Here is a 21553-nt window from a genome sequence, read left to right as displayed (position 1 = left end):
TGTCTTCATAGTCTTTTGTCTTGTCTTCATAAATATTCAAGTCTCAGAAACGCATCAGAATTGGATGGATGATGGATGATGGCTTGACATAGAATTTAACTTAATGAGCTTAAAAGACAGTTTGAAATGCATGAAACATGTCTGTAGGTGCTCAAAAGTTAAGAATTTCTCATTTAATTACTTGTGTTTTCAATAATGTGGCTGGAATCCATTAGATTGCATTTAATTTGAGATTCTACTGACCTGAAACACCAATGAAGTCCTATGGCCAGTTTATTTCTGACACTGATTTGATTAGATCATACCTTTTTAATATAAGTTTTGCTCAATTTTGGGTGCAAATTTGTTCCCAAATTTGGTTGAGTGGTTATACACGCACACACACGCACAAACACACACACACAATGAAAATATTTATAAAAATAAATATCATATCCTACTTTTTAAATCTGACAAATCTGTATATTAAACAAATTAATAAATAATTAGTTCTGTCCAGAACTTCTTCATCTTGAGTGTATGAACACCCATTCCTGCTGTGTCTTAGGCTAAAGCTGCAGAGGTGGAGGCAGTCAAACAGCAAGTGGTGGAGATGCAGAAGGAGAGAGAAGAGCTCAACAACACAATCAGCAAACTCAGACAGGTGTGTGAACAGAATGTGTTCATTTGTAGTGCTCTGCTGGAGCCTTTGTCCTGCTGCGTGATGAGAACTAGGTGTTTTTAAGATGCTAAATAAGGCACGATTCAGATGGAGGATATTATGGGGGTGTGCTCACTGGAGCTCACCAGTAATTTCAAATGTGACTCAAGAACGATGCATGACTCAACAGTAGGATGACATTGTTCTTTGTGTGAGCATCTGCTGCCAGCAGCTCTTGGGGGATGTTCAGTTTTCAGAGCTTTCCTGGTATGATCTTAGAATGCTTTATTAGGACTTAACTTTGTTCTGATGTTTCTTGAGTCATGGTTCTTATTATATACTAATACTAAGATTTAAAGCATCATACACTACTCCTTTTTGTGGGTCAGTAGGGTTTATTTATTTTTTTAGATATTACTACTTTTGTTCAGCAAGTTTGCATTCAGTTGATTTATGTTACAGAATAAATGTCTATTTCAAATAAATGCTTTTCTTTTTAACTTTCAATTCATCAAATAATCTTGGAAATTTTTTTTTTCATGGTTTCCACAGAAATATTAAGCAGCACGACTATTTTCAATAATAGGAAATGTTTCTTGACTAACAAATCAGCATATTTGTATGATTTCTGAAGGATCACGGGACACTGAAGACTGGAGTGGTGATGCTGAAAATTTAGCTTTGCATCACTGGAATTAAATACATATCAATATATATTAAAATGGGAAATAGATATATAAAGTTTTAAAAGGTTTTACTGAACCTAAACTTTTGAGTGGTAGTTTATATTCATAAATAAAAAATATGAGCTAAAATAGTTAAAATAAATATGAAATATTGAAAACATGAATTGCATAATGTTATTTCTGCCATAGAAATTCCACTGTAAATGTATTTAAATGCCCTTTTTTGTTTTATATGCTGCTTCAGTTGTGTCTTTTTATTGTCTAAAATACATAAAAATGAAAGCGACTTAACTGTAGCTTAGTGAAACATTTCACACTAAACTGAAAAGTTATTTGAAAACGATAATTTGACAGTAGTTTTAAAATAAAGCTGGATTTGATCAACTCTTATGATCATCGTGTGTGTATTTCAGGAGATTAAAGATACAGTGGATGGACAGAAAATCTTGGAGAAAAAAGGTAGTTCAGCGGTAAGTAGGCAATCCAGCCAGGAGAAAGGGATGAGTCAGGGCTTTCCCTCTCTCCATTTCCCAGAAAGTGAATTAAAATAGTCCCAGGCGATGGGCAGGACACCTCTCTGCCCTACAGACCTGAAACCGGACCTCCCATTGACGAGGGTCGATCAGCTTTCATTAGCGCTGCAGCCGTTTCATCAATAGAATCTGGTTTGACAGGTCATTGATTGTCTCTGTGTGTGTTTCCAGCTCCAGAAGCTGTCCATACTTTTAGCTCAGTAAAGTTTTGGTTATAGTTTTTCTTTGGCATTGTTAATTATGCATACTGTTTATTAGGTTACAAATGCAGTCCCTCTGGGAAGTTCCTTCCTACTTGAAGCGATTTTGGTCACAAAATGGATGAAATTTCATATATCATTATCTTCCCCTTTTTCTCCTTCCAACAAAAACAAAAGGATTTTGTAGTGCTACTGCGGCAAAATTGGAGAACGGGATTTTTAGTTGATAGTGTGTGTGTGTATTTATTAATTTTGGGTTTGTGATTTTATGTAATGATATTTAGACATTTATTTTTTAAAGGGATAGTTCACCCAAAAATAAACTTCTGCCATTTATATACTCACCCTCCAGGTGTTTTTGTTGAACATGAAAGAAAATATTTAGTTATGCATTTTCTTCAAAATATTTTGTGTTTAGCAGAAAAAAGAAATGCATACAGGTTCCAAACAACTTGAGGGGAGTAAATGATGACTTTTCATTTTTGGGTGAACTGTCCCTTTAAGTGTGTTTACGTGTCCAAATACCTTTGGGGCCACTGTATATACTGGTTTATATCCTGCTAAATGTCCTTCAAACTAAATGTCCATCAGATTTCCAAATAACGGCTGTCATGTTATATCTGCAGCTGAAAGATTTGAAGAGGCAGCTCCATCTGGAGAGAAAAAGAGCCGATAAACTCCAGGAGCGGCTGCAGGAAATCCTAACCAACACTAAGACCCGCTCAGGTGAACACTCTCTCCCTTACATGTTATACTTAAGATTTTAAGACACACCCCTCCATCATTATATAAAGCATTTGTCAGTACATGGAATAGGGCTTTTTAGAGCTGTCAGTGCCCTCTCAGGTGATTTAAATTGCAATTGGCTATGCGTTCGCTATTTCATCATACTTGTGCGGCATGAATGAAAAATTTAAAGCATGTAAGTAAATATGTGGCACTGCTCATAAATAAGGCAGCAGATGAAGACTGCTCCGCCCCCACTGCAAACTGCTACAAATGAGACCAATCCCGAAGCGTGTTCTAGCCACCTGAAGAGAATTCCTTACAGCTTTGTTCTTGCATCAGTTTCCTGTGGGATGTTAAGCAGTTCACTTTCCAGCATCGGCTCATTGGATATAAATAGTTTTTCCAATAAGGCAAATTACATTAATGTAGTTGTGCTTTCATATTACTGTGGTGTTATTTCATATTGTCAAGGTTTTTGGCTCACTTTTCACAATCCGATAAATTACTTTCTCTCGCCCCATTTCTTTTCTTCAATAAACATGTTATTTTAAATACAGTAAATAACGGTTTTGAACACATTTTTTGATTATTTTAGCTGCCCTTTGACTGTTTATATGATGTCAAATCAATTTTATTTGTATAGTGATTTACACAATACACATTGAAATCACAGAAAACGTCTTTTTCTAAAATGGATTTGAAAAAAAAAAAAAATAATTAAACAAACTTCTTTGAAACTTGTAATTTTCACAGGTCAAGAATGCAAGATGATGGTGTTTATAATCACATTTTAACATTTGGACCACATAGGTGAAATCAATAAATTGTGTCCCAACTTAATAGAAACTTTTTGGGTGCATTCATGTGTTTGTTCCTTAAAAACTACTTTTTGGACAGACCCCACACACAACAAGGAGGGAGTGTGGCGGGTTCTGTAAATATTTGATGGAGCCCCTCTAAAAATGTGCTACATATCCATGCATATGTGCATTTGTGCTCTGTAAATTGTTGGCAGTGCCAGGGCACTCCTCTTTTGAGCCATTTATTATTTAAAGTATACTAAATATTTAATGGTTGCTCTACAGAAAGTTTAGAATCAGATATTTGTAAAGTAGGGAGATTTATCTTTGCAAAAGTCCAGGAGGGTCCAGAAGTCCACACACACAGATTTTGGCATCTTTTGGTTCTCTGGCCTGACATGTAGGGGGGGGGGGAGGGGGGAAGGCAACAGCTTTGCAGTATACATTGAGAGTTCATTGTTGTGTTCTATTTATAATTTTTCTTTTTTAAAAAAAGCTCTGTTCCAATGCCTAGTGAGTTTGCTACTACCTAAATAAACAATCTTCTAAGGTGGAATCATCTCAGTGGAAATGGAAAAGAGACTCGGCTTTCAGTTGATTCCATTGGAGGGTGATTTAACATGCTGCTAACAATTTCATGCTCTGAAAACATATAGCACACAAATAATGGGTAAAATAGCCAGCTTTATGCATACTTTTTGGTATTGAATAGTATAACAGTATATTTATTTATTACATATTATATTTTTTTTTCCAGTATAACCCAAGGTATCTCAGAATTTTCCATTTGAAACAGCCTTTATGTTAATACAACATTGACATCTTAAAATGCTGTCAATGTTGGCAGCTTAGTAGTTTTTGGAACAGAGCTTATATATATGCTCAACTGTTTAAATGTTTGGGGTCAGTAAGATTTTAAAAAATGTTTTGAAAAGAAGTCTCTTCTGCTCACCAAGTCTGCATAAAATACAGTTAAAACAGGAATAATGTGAAATGTTATTTCAATTTAAATAACTATTTTCTCTTGTAATATATTTAAAAAATGTGTTTTATTCCTGTGATGGTAAAGCTTTTTATTTATTTATTTTTACATAAGCATCATTATTCCAGTCACATGATCCTTTGGAAATCATTATAATATGCTGATTTGTTACTCAAGAAAAATATTATTATTATTTTTAAAGAACAGCATTTATTTGAAATAAAAATCTTTAAATTTGTAACATTATGAATGAAAGAAGTTATTCTAATATACTGATTTTCGGCTTAACAAACATTTATTTCTATTATCAGTGTTGAAAGTATTGCTGCTTAATATTTTTGTGGAAACTTAATTTATTTTTTAATAATAAAGTCAAAATCAGCATTTATTTTAAATAATGTTTTATAATTATGTCTTTGCTGTCACTTTTGATCCGTCTAATTTGTTCTTGCGGAATAAAATTATTAATCTTACTCAACCCAAACTTTTGAATAATATAGTGTATTCCGTATAATTAAATGTTCATTAAAATGGGTGGTGTCTAACTTTTGTGAATTGTTTACTTTGTAGATTCTCTGTCTGTGAGTGCAGGTATTAATGGATGATGTTTTGTTAAGTAGCCTGTATGTTAGCATGCTTAGTTCTAGTATAGATTACTCCGTAGTGATTCCTTGTTTGTTGACCCATGTACTCTCTGTGGATTGCAAATGCAGTTGTATTGTTATTTCTGCCTACTAATAGTTGCCTTGCAATAACTAGTTGTTGATCATAAAAGCGGTTACCTGTTTCTGGAAACTGCTGTATATTGGACTAGACAGCATTTCAGGAGTTGCCTAAAACATGAGACGCACTTAATATTAAGTGCTTCAAAATAACTCATTAACACATACTGTAGTTTAAAGCGGCTTGCCAAACTTTCATATACATGTGCTTTTTAGTGAATTTGTGACCAGTTTTTTTCAATGCATAACTTATTTCTTATGGTTTTATACTTGCTGGCATATGTTAGAAATTGGTGCATGTAATTCCTTTTTGCGTAAAGGCCCATCTTTACAGCTAGCTAGTATGCTTTAACATACTGAGTTGAGTTGTGCTAACCCATTGCCATTTTCTAGCTCACCTACAGCGCTTGGTGATTTATGCTTTTAAAACCTTCCTCTTTTTGCGTCATGTATATATTTGCAGGTCTTGAGGAGCTGGTGTTGTCTGATATCAGTTCGCCGAGCCGTACGCAGCAGACGGGTGACAGCAGTAGCATCTCCTCCTTCAGCTACAGAGAGATCATGAAAGAAGGGGCTTCGGCTCCCAGCACCAATAAGGTAGAGCCGCCCACTGGGGGCCAACGACCCTTGCAAATACTGTCGCCACAGTTGATGCTTCCTTTTCTCTGGCTCCCAGGAGCATTTACGAACCTCCGGATGCTTTTAATAAATTCCCAAACAGTGTAAATTCCATAAATATACTGGGCCTGTGAAGAAATGGGGGAGAAAATAATGGTTGTTGTGACATGGTGGACTATCTTGAGGGAAATGAGTGTGGTTTGGTGAAGAAAAACACAAACCTTGAGGTACATTTGACTAATAATTGCAGTTTCCTAAGGCTAAGAAGTTTTAAACTTCACCATGCAACTACCGTATTTTCCAGACTATGTCACACTTTTTTTTCATAGTTTGGCTGGTCCTGCGACTTTTAGTCAGGTGCGACTTATTTATCAAAATTAACTTGACATGAACCGAGAGAAATGAACCAAGAGAAAACATTACCGTCTCCAGCCACGAGAGGGCTGTATTTGAGTCTTAATATTTTATTTAATTTCAGCTTTATTTCAATTATTCAAATGTATTTGTATAGTTTTAGCTTACAATAACAACCCTCGTGACTTTCTGTCTATTTAACCCCATTGCTAAAACATTCATACTGGTCTAAGCCGGTCTTGTCAGCATATCTTTAAGTAAAAAAGATGTTTCAGTGAAGTTTTGTTTCTCTCCGTACAGTCCAACACCAGCAGCCCTCAGTCCCAGCGTCCTGCTGACCTCTCGGACGACGAGGTCAGTGAGCTCTTCCAGAGGCTCGCCGAGGTTCAGCAGGAGAAGTGGATGTTGGAGGAGAAGGTATGACGTTTTAACCTTCATTATAGTCTCATGTTACTAGAAGAAGTTGAACTCCCGTGGAACAGCCCAGGTTTGCAGTACTGCACCAAACCTTCACCCGGGCTGTTATGCTGTGTGCTCCATAGGGGGCTGGAAGTGCTGAACTGTGTCTTTGGATCATGAAATATGCATGCAGATATTGATGTTTCCACATTTTAATCGATTGGTCTTGGTTAGGAACTATTGAAAGATGGAAATAATAGTTAGGGCTTTGACAAGTTATATCACTCTTTCTGCTTAATAGAGACGTAATACTGTAAACGCAAACACGTCAGTACCACTCAAATGCTGTTTCATAAATCATCTAGATTTCACATAATGTCTTTTAGGAAGTTTTTTTTTCTTCAGTTTTTCAGAGAATTTAAGATAGTTTAAATTGATGTTTGATGCATTTTTAAATGAAATTAATTTAAATTATAAATGTTTTATATATATATATATGTGTATATATATATATCGTCTACCATCGAAGTTTGGGGATAGTCAGAATTTAATACTTTCTTTGACAAGGATAAATTAAATTGAGTAAAAGTTACAGTAAAAAAAAAAAAAACCAAAATTCTGTTCTTTAGAAATTTCTATTATTAATAATAATAATAAAAAATGGTTTTCACCATTGATATTTATTTATTTTTTTTTACAATTTTTTTTTTTTACATTTTCTAAAGATAAAACCCATCACATTGGCAGTGATCACAGTATCCACACCTGTGTGCTTCCGTATCAGTTTATCACACTTTTGTGTGCTTGTTGCGTGTGGCAGTTTATTGCAGATCTTATCTTTGTGCTCTCTGTTCAGGTGAAACACTTGGAGGTCAGCTGCTCCTCAATGGCCGATGACATCTGTAAAAAGAGTGCTATTATTGAGACGTACGTCATGGACAGCCGAAGAGGTGAGTGGCTTTCTCTCTCTCTCCCTCATTGTCATTCTTCACAGCCACAGACGTGCTTGTTTTCTGAAAGCACCTGATGTGGAGGTTTACAGATGAGGTCAGGTGATAGGTGATACTGATTGTGCTTTTATTCGAAGGAGTATCAAACATGTGGTTGTCTGTGCGGAAAAAGACCCTAAGCTACTTAATAGTACAGGTTTATTTAAAATAAAGGACTGCTTAGACTGATGCAGAACAATTTCATCAATTTCTTCTTTTATTGTACAGTGTGTATTTATTTATTTTTTGTTCTATTTTTACGAATGCACTCATACTTGCATAATCTCCCGGTTAATGTTTTATTGGTCCTATTTATAACGCTACTATTTTGGTGCCACTGTCTGTACAGGTCTTATGTATTCTTTGAAAAATCACTTTGCAGCTGAAAATAATAATACACTTTTTTTAATGTTTTATTTCTGTGTTGCTTTTGATGGATTGGAATCGAACAATGTCTGTCTATACTTTAAGTGAACATTGGCACCAATAAAAGATTGAGTCTTTCCATGTAGTTGCAGTAGTTTTTGCTTTAGTGATTTATAAAATCATTTGGTAAGTAAATCATTATTAGGGTGCTAGAGTGCTAACATTAATAGCAAGATGTGAGGATCTTTTCATAAATACAGTCTTTCTTATAGAGTATATTTCTTAACAACAATACCTGGATTTCGTATCAGATCCACCGAGGCAGAGCAAAAGTTTGTTTGCTACAGACACAAAAAAATTGCAATATTTTGTGTTATTTGGTTACCAAGGTATTTCTATTTAAGTTTGTTTTTTTGCTATATTTATATTTTATTTCAGCTTTGAGTTAACCGAATGTTGTTTTTCATGTTTTATTTTAGTTGTAGTTAGCAATAACATTGAGGATGGTTATACAAGTTTTTCTTTAAACAATTGAGGAACAATTTTAAATATAATTCTGTATTAATCAGTTGGTCCCCTTAAATTTGTCTTTGTCATACATGTTGCACAGGAAGTTATCTATAAACTCTTCATTCTCTAAACTCTTTTTAGCACTCTTTCTTTGTGAAATTCTGATAAAAGTCACTTTTCCAGCGGACTGAACACATTCCTGACACATCATGACCCGTTTTTACAATTTGGAACCATCCGGAGCAGCTTTTGACAGCTTGGTTTACTTGTGTGCATGAAAACAGTCAAACTCAATAATATTGGCAGGGATTTACTCATAGAAGTTTAGGCTAAAGCACTGGATTTCTGCACTCAAACTCACAGAGATCTTATAAAAAAATATATATATATATATATATATATATATATAATATAATTCCCTGTGAAAATAGTACCGGTACTTATTAACTGCTATGGAGCTTCAAACTAGAAGCCCATCAACAGAAACTATAGATTTATGTAAAAGTTATACTTTTTTATAGTTGTTTTATATTTGTATATGCGAGGTGTAGTTGTTAAATACTTTTAAAAAGTTTTTTCTCTGTAACACTTAACAATAAGTTTCAATTTGTTAACTATGCATTAGGTATCACGCGCTAACTAATGTTATTTTTTTTTTATATACACTAAAACATTTGTAACATTTCGTATAAATTAGCATTAGCCAGTGTATTATGAACAAACTTGAATTTGCAATACAAAATAATGTTTATAAATTAACATTGAGCTTGTTGTAAAGTGTTACATGTAAATTAAATCTGATTGAATGACTTGAGTTCATGTTTTTCAGCAGCATGAGCATAGTAGCTGAATATTAAATAAGCGTAAATGTAGGTGGGTCATATGTTAATGAGCTCGCGGTTTTGACATCATAGCCATGAAGACTTCTGAACTAAACAGGCAGAATCTTAATTAAGCTACTGTTCCATCTCTGTTTCTAAATAGATAAATACATAAGATTTTGCTGTACATAAAGACTGCATTTGCTCATCAGTATCCTGCAATGAGACTGAGACTTTTTTTTTGTGCCTCATTTAAAGCAAGGCTTCTCTTGTGTTTCACTCTTAACAGAGTGGAAGTGGTAATGTTGCATCTTCCGGTTTCCCCCCCGCCATGTGTTTTCCTGTTTTAATTTCATGAATGACTGATTTAACATTTAATGGCAGACTTGATTGCATTAAGGCTGGTGTTGTCTAATTGTAAATATTGTGCAATAAAAGTTTAAGATCTCTGCTCATTTGGGCTTTCGGGATAGCTCACAAAACAGGTGTGTTCATGTAAAGACCTTTTTTTGCACAATAACAAGATACAGAAAGGTGTTTGGTAACAATGTTTTGTTAGTATTAAAATCAATACAAACTTTGAAAGAATACGATGAAGGCAATGTGCCCATATTCCATTTATACTCTTCATCTCAGCACAATGTGATCTTTAATGTGGCGGCAATTCTTCTGTTTTATGTTTCCATCTGGTTCACGTCTGATCAGGATAGTCTTTCTGAATAGCATTAGAAATTAACCATTTTCTCCTACAATAATTGAGGATAGTCCCTGGGAGATGTAAAAATTAGGAGGTGGAGACTCCATAGAAAAAAGCGAAGAAAGGATGCAGAAGGTAGCAGCATTAGATGAGAGATGACATTAGCAGGATGTAAATGATTCAGAATGCTGACATGCCTCAGTGAACCCAACACTTATCCTCAATAATGCAGCAGAAAGACTGAGCACCCCTCTTGTCTCGTCTCCTCCATCCTCTCCCCTCTCTCTTGCTTTATACTTACCCAAGTGTGGCTTGCCGTAAATTCATGCCAGTGATATAACAAATGAAACAAATGCAACATTTCATCTCAGACATAGCCTTTTGAGTCAGTAGCAATGTCCGTTGTCACCAAAAATGGCAAGTCAGGAAGCACCTCAGATAAGCCAGATGCATGCCACCTTGGGGGTATTGTTCACCCTTCACTTGCCAGAATTTTCTGCAGTATTCTTCCTTTCAAAGAGGGGACTATATAGAAGATGCTGCGGATTAACATTTGGCACGCGCAACACATTGTGTAAAGTAGTCCCACAAACATGGAAAGGCTTCTGCCGTATTTCAAGGCACATGTTCCCGGTAATGCAACCCCAGGAAAATTACATATTCGTTAAGACAGTTCCTGAAAATCACAACCATTAAGCAGCAGGGGACCGATATACATGTCATTGTTGTTGCCAATTTGTTGAGGAAATGGCAAGTCAAGGATGGTTCATATGTATGCCACCTTGTGGGTATTGTTGACCCTTCATGTCCCAAAATATTCTGCCACATTCTCCCCTTCAGTGATAGGAGAAACTGCGGATTCTAAAAGGCACAACAGTTTCTGGCATTCTGGCAGAAAATACCTCTGCTTTATTCAGGCACATATTACCAGCAATGCAACCCCAGGATCATCCAGTATTCGTTAGGACAAATGCTGAAAATGTCAGCCGTTAAGCAGCGGTAGGCAATTATAAATGAATGTTACTCTGTAGAGCTTGGCATGTGTGTGATGGAAGACAGCTGTAGGATGGTTTATTTGCGCAGCCTCCACTAATCAGCCATTCAGCAACATGCCGCAGTCGCGTGTGCACAGACTTCGCTCCGCCTAAGTGCTGCTGGAAGAAGTCAGCTGGGGTGAGACACTGCTGTAGTCTGGAAACCCTCTGCCTGCCTACGTGTACCCTGTTTTAGGTCTCTACTGAAGCGTGAAGTAAGCTAACCTTTCAGTGTACTGCATCATTTAAGCAAGAAACTACCCATATCTTGTGCCCTATAGCTCCATAACCCACTGAGATAATGGGAACGAATGTGAGTCACAGCAGAATTATTTTTCTTCCCTTTACAAGTACATTTGTTTTTACAGTGAATTACCCCACCAGAACCGGTGGGTGCTAATGGACACTCTACTTGCCGAGGTTGCAACAACAAATATGAGAAGAACAGATCATCGATATCCACACCGATCCCTCGAAAGAAGAAGGGACATCTGTAACTGGGAATAACACATGGCTGCAAACCGGAAGAATTCTTGCTGTAGAGATGAAATTGCCTGTTTGCCCCCTGGCAGAGGTTTCAGTTAAGTGTTGTGTCTCCAGTGAGAGATGGCTGAAAGGTAGCAGCCACCGTACAGGATCTGCCAGTTTGATTGATTCAGGACTACTGACTCCTACACCAACCTGAGGAGATTCCCAATGAGGCTTGCTAAAAAAGTGCCCAGTGTTTCTGTGGGATTCACATGGCAATTGTATGCTTGTTGTTATCTTGAAACTTGCTTTTGTGCTTCAAAGCTTGAAGAGGACTTTTTTCAAGGCCAAGCTCTTTCTGGCGTGATATTCCACTGTAACATCACTATCTTCGTTTATTTTTTATTCTCACATGCAATAGAGCACATTTTTGCTCTTAATCCACTATTCAGTACCACAGTTGAGCAGAATTCAGAGTTGACTTCCTTCAAGTTCATCAGGTAGAATTTCAGTTAAATTACCTTTGCCCATACCCAAAGGAAGTTGCTGTTCAAATCAGTTCTATCTATTGATCTATCAGCCTGTCTGTCTGTTCTGTTTATCATTGTGTCTATCAGTCTGTCTGTTGGTCTATCTGTCATTTAGTCTAGTCTGTCGGTCATTTTAATGTCATTTTGTCTGTCCGTCTCCCTATCTATATATCATTCTATAATTGTATCTGTCTATGTTATCTATTAGTAAGGCCCCTTTAATTTCAGGACTTTTAAAAGATTTTTTTATTAACTTTTAAACATTTCTTGTCAAGTTCTTTTCCGTTTTGACTACAGTTTCCTTTAAAATTTCAGGTCATTTTCATTCTATCTCCCATGTTTTAAAGTTGCTATTCTGCAACCTGATTGGTGCCTAAATTAAAATTCATAATCCGTAACTGAATTTAAAAGGCATTTTCAATTCAGTTCTTATTGGTGCAAACCCTGTCAAGTCCCGTAGGTTGTGACATCAGTACTCTGACGTAGTTCAGCTGAGCGTGTGATCAGGGATCCCCCGAGTCGTGAGTCAGGGACGTCTCTGTGCCTTCAGTGTACTTTCCATTCTGCTTCTTTCATTTGCTTCCGTGACTTGGCTTCTTAGGTTTACATCCCCCTCTGGTCCTGCAGGAGAACTCTGTCTGCGAGATCTGGCGCCATTCCACACATTTGAAAGCCATTGGCCCAGCATTTTCCAGCCATTAGAGCAGGGAGTCCTCTCTGTAAATCTCTTTTATCAAAGTGTCTCCATAGAATGCTTTCCCTGATGCTCCAGTAAATTAGAATTAATGACACTGATCAATATGGAAGAACTACTGGTTACAGTCAGGTGTGCATTTTGTTGTTGTTGTGCATTTGCAATGTCATTAGCACAAACATTGATGTAGCCATCTAAGTATTTGCTGGTCTTGTTCCTTAAATAGTCGGATGCATTAACTTCGGCGTGAGTTATTCGTTCTGGGAGGGAATTATGCCATGGTGAAAGGAGACACTGCAACATCACAAGATGAAGCCTGTGATTTCCCTACTGTAAATGTTAATAGAATTCTGATGAAGCAATACATTGGTTGTAATGGGCAATTTGGCTTCTATGCTAAACACGGGATATTGGAAAATGACACAAGTTAAAAAAATGAAATAAAATAGGTTCAGCAGTATTACATTCATTTGCAAATTTTATGCAATCTTCTTTCCATTATAGTCGCATCAGAGTTCTTATAGTTTTATATATATATATTTTTTTTTTGGTTAAGTAATTTGTGCTTTCAATTTAGTGTAGTTTTTATTTTATCATTGTTTGTTTTTAATTGTCTAGTTTATTTAGTTTTTGTTGTAAAATGTTAAATTGTTGAGCTAAATGGTGTCATTTAAAGCGTTTAATACCATAAAATATTTCACTGCAGTCTAATGTTATTGCTATCGTGTTGCATTTTCTTGTTTTATGCAGGCGGGTTGTAACGGAACCATATTTAAAACCCTAAAATTAATTTGTTGGTTTCAGAATCATGAAAATATGTATCTTTTAAGTTAATTTCAGTTTTTCTATTTATATTATTTTTTTCATTTTATTATTTTTATTCAAAGATTTTAAGTTATATGTTTTCATTAACCATAACACGCAGCAATACTGTTTCCATTTGACGTTTTAAATCTGCAAATATTCACCGGCCATAGTGTTCATTCTATGCTTCTGTGGTAAGTTGAAAAGGTTAATTATCTTATAGACCATATAAAGAGCAAAGACTGCATTTTTCACCTTGTGGTGTTTACGGTCAGGCTTCAGGGGTGAGGCAAATGTCATTCATGGCCTTCAACGCTTGACGCCATGCATTCAAAGGTTGAACAGGCCTCGGGGGCAGGGGTTAACATCTCAGTTAGCAACGGTGCATCACGTTCTACTTCATTTTCGTAGCTCTGGGCTATGGCATCGGCTCACTGCGACCAGCAATGCTTGTGTGCTGCGCTAATGTTGAACACGCGTCAGGCTCTTCTGTTAGCCACACATACACACTACTCTTGCGCCAGTCTAATAAGGTTAAAGAGGCATGAGATCGGTTGTGCTTAGATTGATAAACTGTGATGTAACAATGCAAGTTCTTCAGCTAACTGTAACATGGTATGGTCACAGTCACTTAAGCAACTTAATGTTTTAAAAATCCAGGTTTCTGTGCTTCGCTTGATGAAACGTGTATACAATCTGTTCTTTTTCATTACTTAAGTGATTCTTTTCTATTCCCACTGTAGTCTCTACTGTAGTTGCAGTCCGAACTGCTTACTACAGCATAAATAGATTATTTTATTAAATTTTTTATCTCATAAATTTTTATTTTATTCCTACAGCATACAGCCATGATTTAAAATTATTGTCTTTTTTTATTTTTTATTTTATTTTTAAATTTGATTATGATTATAATTTTTTTCTTATACATGATTGTTTTCTAATTTATTTATTTTTGTTTTTTTATAGACTTAATATTTCTTTTGAAATTTAAGGTTAAAGTTTAAAACTACTTTTTTTGTACCTACTTAATATTTGTACTTTTGGTATTTGTACTGTTTTGAAAAGTTGATTTAGTTTTAGTATTTGTTTTAATTTTAGTAAGTTAGTGTGTTAACTGATGTCAATTATAAAGGTGTGTTAAATATCTTTACAATATTTTCTATCATACCCCAAAATTATTATTTTTTTATTTTAATTTTATGTTAGTGTTGGAGTTATACATTTTTTTTTTCAGTTATTTATTTATTTTAATAATAATAATAAAAAAATGTAATTCAACTTTTTTATTGTTCAGTTTATGTAGTACTTTGTTTAAATTAGTTTTATTTTTAAGTTAACAAAGATGTGTTCATTTAGTAACACTGACTATAGCCCAATACCTTTTTTTTTTTTTTACATAATAAAAGATCTATTTGCCTGCACAGAGATTTTATTGGAAACTGCATTTAAACACCTGCAGCAAGTGACACATTTCCCATGTGTTCCATCATCAGACCACAGGTGTAAGAGGTTATTTGACAGCAGCGTTTAGGAACACACTGCTGAGCTGACCTTGAATGTCTCTACTCACACAGATAAAGTGAAAACTGAAAAAGAAGCTTCCCGATCGAACTTATTGCTTTTGCCCTTGACACGCAGAGGCTGGCCAGCTCGATTCCCTGTCCTCCCCTTAGAGGAAAAACTCCACTAAACTATCTGACAGTTCACAAGGAACCTGACAACATCTTAGTAGCCTGGCTTTAAGCAGGCAACCCAGTATCTCAGCACTTCTGCTCTCTGGCCTCCATTAATCATCAGCTAAGCAACATCTTTCATTTTTTAACACACGACCTTGTCCAATTACAACCCAACACCGATGTCCACTGCTTACGGTCACTTCCATGGTTGCGTGTTACTGTCACGAACCCTGTCGACAGACTTTGTTGTGCTGCCTTTAATTTGACTCCATCTTTACTGTCAGTCTCTCTACCTTAACCAGGGTTTGAATTTCATTCAAGCTAGAATTCATTCTCGGCGGCTCTTGTGAATATGCAGGGTTGTTTATTTGCCAGCTTCAAGACGTGCACAGCTTTTCGTCAAAACTGCGGATGATTGCACTCGAGGTGCTCGTAAATGTTGTGGCTTGCGTTCGAAATGCTTTCCTCCAAACACAAGCACTCTGTATTCACTCAGCAGACACTAATGGCCCCCTGATAGAGATCATCTTTATTCATGGATGTTGAAGCATTACTGGAGAAAACATGGTTAAAAAGCACAGGCCGGAGTGATAGAATATTTGCCATTTCTAAAGATACACCTATTTTCTCTCTGGTTCTCTCAGATGTATCCGGAGGAGGTCTGGTGGTCCATGGTGCTCAGGGTGAACGTGGAGGTTTGAGTTCTGTGCTGAGGGACTTGGTAAAACCTGGAGACGAGAACCTGCGGGAGATGAACAAAAAGCTGCAGAACATGCTGGAAGAGCAACTGACAAAGAACATGCACCTACAGAAGGTAAAGAGAGGGAAGGCCAGCCATTTGGGGTGGGAAAGACACGCTTTTATGGTCAAGGTCAGTTAAGGTTAGCAATAAAACCTTCTTTTGAAAGACTGTTATAAACCCACATGGAATACATCCCTATAGAGCTTTAAGAAAGCTTAGGAGATATCAGAATTTGAACATCACAAAAAAAAAAAAAAAAAGCCTGAACCATTTAACATTAAATTTTTATGTGAATACATTTTTCTTTTTTAAATTAATATAGTCTGATATGCTCACCAAGGCTGCATTTATTGGATCAGAAATACAGTAATGGTAATGTTGTGAAATGTTATTGCAATTTAAACCATTTTTTTTTCAACATTGTACAATTAAATTACTCTCATTTTTTTTATTTTACATTTAGTCTTAATTGATTTTGTTTTTGTTTCACAAACTTAACATTTCTTTAAAAATGTAAGGTTAAAGTGTAAAAATATTAGTATTTTTGTGCCTGCTTGCTGTTCATACCATTTTGGAAAGCAAACGTTGTTAAAGAAAAATTTTTTTTTAATTTAAATATTTTATTGCAACACTCAATTTTAATACTCAGCCGAATTTTACTAATTGTACAAATCAGTGAAAGTGCAAAACACACTGCAGATTTCAAGTGGGTCTTGTTAGCAAAAGCCAAGTTCCTTGGCATAACTTTGATTTGAAAAAAAAGTGAGACTTGCATTTGATGCTTCATGGAGAATAAAGAGCTGAACCGTGTTGAGCAAGGAGTCATTCAGGTGAGTAAAGGTGAAGTGACCATGAGTTTTCCACTTGCTAGAGGAACAGGTGACTGCAGTGGCTTTGACTGTGTGATCACGCATTTGTGATGTGTGTATTTGTGTGTGTAGGTAGCTTGCTGTCATACGGTCCTGAGACTCCACTGAGAGGTCTTATTCATCAGCAACCAGAGGGTGGGCGTGTTGTTAATGCTAAAACGTTTCTAGGAGCAGGAATAGAAAGTGCATGTCAGGCGGCCTGCAGGGTGATGTGTTTGAAGGGATTACACCATCACACAGATTGACTAATGACAATTAACCTCTCGCACCCCTCTTGATATTTCCAGAGCCGCACATCGTTAATGGGAGATTTGTTCCTGTAGTGAAGCCATGTGTTAGGTTTGTTTGAATTATATAAAAAAAACTTTAATTATGTGCTATAATATTTATTCTTTGATGCTCGCCAAGCTGCATTTATTTGATAAAAAAAAGGTAAAATAAGTAATATTATGAAATATTATTACAACTGTTTTCTATTTGAATTTATTTTAGAACGTAATTTGTTCCTGTGATGCAAAGCTGAATTTGCAGCAGCCATTACTTCAGTCTTCGTGTCACAGTACTTCAGAAATCATTTCAAATATGACGATTTGCTGCTCCGTTATGATCCGTTATCATTGTTTATATGGAACTGGATGGATGCAAACCCAAAGCATTCATATCAAATTAATAAGTCTGGAATCAGTGCAAAAACAGAAGCTTCGTATTGTATGTCTTGAGTTAAATACAAAAGATTCATATAGTAATACATTATACATTTGATTGGATGAGTCATGTTCAGAGATGTTATACGCACATCTGCAACATCACATTTGTTACATTCTTTGTTAAAGCTCCAATGTGTGATGCATGGTGCTCTGTTTTGTAAATGCGAATAAAATCCTTACTGAGGGGCTGTTTGAGCCGATATGAAGCCCAGAGACAGCCTGGATGTTGGTGCATCTTGTGTGTGTGCTGGTGCCCAGGGGGAGTTGTAGGTTACAAAAACACCTTGCTGCAACCTTGGCAAAGAGCAACGATGCAAACGAAGACCAAGATGGGTTGACAATCCCTCTGCAAAGCTTGTCCATAACTAAGAACAGAAAGTTCCCTGCAACACAAACCTTTTTGAATTGATTCACAAATATCTTGATAAGCGTATGAAGGATTAAAGGGTTAGTTCACCTGAGAATGAAAATTCGTCCATTTTCTACACACCCTCGATGCATCCTAGGTTCTTTCATTCTCGGGTGAACTAACCATTTAAGTCTGCTCAACTTTAGCACTGGTCATGTTTGCAGTTTACAGATATTTCCAACTTTTAAATCTGTTTGATTGGGTCAATTTTTTAAGCTGTAAAATGCACCTGTAATATGCACATTCACACTCTGCTTTAGTTGGAAGAGGAATAGTTTTATTTGATTATTATCATTACTAAATGTAGTTATTTGTAGTGGTGCTTCATAACTAAAAGCCTTAACAATGTATATATTATTACGATAATTAAATTTTGAGTCCTCTTCATGCTTTGGATTACATGCACTTAAACGTGTTGAATGCTGCAGCTTGTGTTGTTGTGAATGGTGTTCAGTACAGTAACATGGTGGAAAACAATCCTGCAGGCTGCTACAGCAGTGAGCGCCCATGATGCGTCTAGCTCGTTAACAGCCGATTAAACCTTCATTTTTCCTGCAGGCGAGATGAGAAAAATCTGGATCTACAGCAGTTCAAGACATGCTCAGAAACTTACTGTATTTCTCTCTTTGATGTCCATCTCTCTGTCTCTCATGGTGATAATTGAAAATGGGCAAAGAGGCAGGAAATGGGTGGGATTGACTCCCTTTTGGAATGGCCAGTCGATAAATTGCAGTTTTAGTTGCTTCTGTGTTGGTTTCAAGAGAGAGACCAGAAGGTTTTTATAACACAAAACAGATGCTGGCAACTTAAAAAAAAAAAAGACGCCAAGTGTGAACATAGCCTAGATCATCAATGAGGCCTTAACTACACACCAAAATGGCCGCCATCTACTGTTGTGGACTTTCGACGTCTCTGTCTAATCCAGCGAGCAACTACCTCATGAATATTTACTGGCAGTTGGGGCCACCAGCCCAAAAACAAACATCCCACTTAATATTTGATGGCCTTTTTGCTTTAGAGTTGAGTAAACAGTGCGTGCAACACTGCCTCTGCTGTTGTGTGTGTGAGTGTGTGTTTGTGAGTAAATGAGAGTATAATACTATGTGAGATTGGAGCTGATCTCGGGCCTGACTTCCAAATGGGTCCTTTTGTATTTTTCTTCTTTTTGAAATCCACAAAGCTTATCAGGAGGGCGGAACTGTAAATAAACACTGTATGCATCTGCCCCACATTTTCAATAGTAAAACTGTGAACTTTATAAGAATCACATTTCATTTCTCGCTTTGTCTTGCAGGATCTGGAAGTTTTGTCTCAGGAGATCGTGCGTATGAGTAAAGACGCCACTCCTGCAGTAAACTCCAAAGCCACAGGATAAAACTGGACACAGTCCACCTGATGATTCAGTACCCTTCTCTTTCTCTTTCCCTCATCTCTTCACGGCTACCAGGAGGAAACTACATTCATCTTGTATAAAGACCTCCAGGAATCTCAGATGTACCAGGAGCACAGAAGGTCAAAAAAAGATCAACTCCATCTGTGATTTGCATACTACTGAATGTAACGTAACACTTTATATGTTTGTGTGTCTGTGATGGGAAAGTACAGTTAGAAAAGGGTCCGTTGAGCAAACCCTGGCTGCTTGACATCAGTGAACTGAGTGCACAAGACGATGGCTTGTCCTCGGTGGTCCAAACAGGACCGTTCTACCTACCACTAATTCCCCTGTTCAGGAAAGCGTATGTCTAATGTTGGCGTCCTAAAACTGCTATCACTGGTTTATTGCCTGTTTTGTATATATTTGATTTGCTAAAGACACTTAATGTGTGTGTGAATGTGTGTCTGTGAGGCGTAGAATGGGGTGTATTTATTCATGCCAGAAAATCCAAAAACCATGTCTATATCTTTACAGTATGCTGCTCGTATCTGAAAGAAAATGGCAAAAATCTCAAGTTCTGCAGTTCATTATATCAAATAATTCAGGAAGTTTTCCAGCGAGAGAGGGAAGAGCATGCATTTAATTGCTGTGATAATTATCGGAGCAGTTTTGTGGGGCTCTCGAAATGCTCCCGTGAAGGAAAGCGGCTCCCTGGACTCCCCTCGTTAAGCAGCAATCTCTCCGCAGCTTAACGACTCAGTTTGACACCTCTCTGTCTGTCTCAGAACTGATGGCGCTGTTGGGGAACGAACCAATTTCTCACAGCACGCACTTAACTCCCATGAGAAGCTAGCGGCCTGTTTTAGTGTCTAACACCAGTTTGTTTTGTGCACGTTGATGCCCTGACATTTTCTGTGAATGTTGCAAACACGATTCCGCTTTTATGCATTCAGCTTTTGTGAACATTTTAAACGGTTAATTTAATCGTTAGATAATGTGACTGATATTTTGCTGTTGGTCCTTGGACTCTGTTTTTTCTGTGCAATAGCTTGCACTGAGGCCAAGCACCATCCATTGTGTCTTGATTTTTCCAGTCATTTACCACCAAACTACAGCTCTTATTCAGACAAGACAAGATATTTCATTTAACGCAAATGAAAAGTCATCGAGTTGGCGAAATACCGGCATAATTTTCATTCATGTCAAATTAAATATGGCATATGCTTCATTGATCATTTTAGATGCAATGAATATTGACCAATTATTTGTTTAGATCCTTCTGATTGCACAGCAGGGCATAGTAGATTGAACAATTTAGTCACTTAGTCACATGAGATAATGATTTATTTATCAACGGTTCTGTAATAAGTTAGAGAAACGTATGTATATTCACTTTGGCAAAATTGTTTTATGATTCTGAGTTGTGAACGATTAGCATTCTGTTTAAAATCTTTAAGCTTTATTACGACAATGGTTTGTTCCCATGTTCTTGGGATATGAGCGTGACGTTTGTGTATGGTTTTGCCTGTCAAATACCTGTTTCTGGCAAAAGCTTTTCCATAATCCTTTCATTTGTACTATACAGAAGTAGTATAACGATATTCTTTAATTTTCCCCATTGAGGAAACTGACATATTAAGATTCACTTGGACGATTGCACCCAAAAGGTTTTTTTTTTTTTGCCTTTTACTCTTATAATATCTGCCAAGCAAGCTCTTATTTAAATAAGATCATGTTTTAATCATCACTAATTACATGTAAGCAGATTCTGTTATTAACATCCAATCTCCCACCACATCTCTGTGGCTTATATTTATTTATGTGCAGTTCATTGTCATTTTCAGACTCCCATAACTTGCAGTGATAATAAAGAATGGCTTGAAAAACAATGTCTGCGTGCCAGACTTTTTATGCTTTGTTTACAATGTACATTTTATGCATTTGACAGATGCTTTTTATTGTATACTAATTTTTTTTCATCACAGATGTGGGCTGACAATAAATACAACAACCTTGGCGTTACTATGACATGCTGTACCAACTACCAACTAAGCTAGAGGAACCACAAATCGTACATCGCAAAGGTTTTTCTTTCTTGAAATGTAGTGGTTTTGTTTGAGAAGTGCATTACATTTGACTGATAAACTCTAAAAAGTAAAGGTTCCAAAAAGGGGTTTCCACAGTTATACCATAGAAGAT

General features: G+C 36.5%; 1 protein-coding gene across 5 annotated transcripts in view; it reads left to right on the top strand.

Moving 5' to 3' along the window:
- LOC113074144 (GRIP1-associated protein 1-like) overlaps nucleotides 1–21243 on the top strand; it is a 35591-nt gene extending 14348 nt beyond the window's left edge. For 3 of the 5 annotated variants that reach the window (XM_026246889.1, XM_026246886.1, XM_026246885.1), the window contains 9 exons: nucleotides 548–643; nucleotides 1740–1796; nucleotides 2686–2785; nucleotides 5141–5161; nucleotides 5756–5889; nucleotides 6565–6681; nucleotides 7520–7613; nucleotides 15897–16066; nucleotides 19274–21243. In XM_026246889.1, the coding sequence (XP_026102674.1) occupies nucleotides 548–643; nucleotides 1740–1796; nucleotides 2686–2785; nucleotides 5141–5161; nucleotides 5756–5889; nucleotides 6565–6681; nucleotides 7520–7613; nucleotides 15897–16066; nucleotides 19274–19354 (870 nt within the window). In that variant the 3' untranslated portion in view covers nucleotides 19355–21243. The remainder of the gene's footprint in view (nucleotides 1–547; nucleotides 644–1739; nucleotides 1797–2685; nucleotides 2786–5140; nucleotides 5162–5755; nucleotides 5890–6564; nucleotides 6682–7519; nucleotides 7614–15896; nucleotides 16067–19273) is intronic. The other 2 variants (XM_026246888.1, XM_026246887.1) reach the window with 1 other exon arrangement.
- Nucleotides 21244–21553: the final 310 nt, after the last annotated feature.

Source organism: Carassius auratus, unplaced genomic scaffold (assembly GCF_003368295.1).
Source record: "Carassius auratus strain Wakin unplaced genomic scaffold, ASM336829v1 scaf_tig00013767, whole genome shotgun sequence".
NCBI classification, from domain to species: Eukaryota; Metazoa; Chordata; class Actinopteri; order Cypriniformes; family Cyprinidae; genus Carassius; species Carassius auratus.
This window is presented reverse-complemented; position numbering and strand designations above follow the sequence as displayed.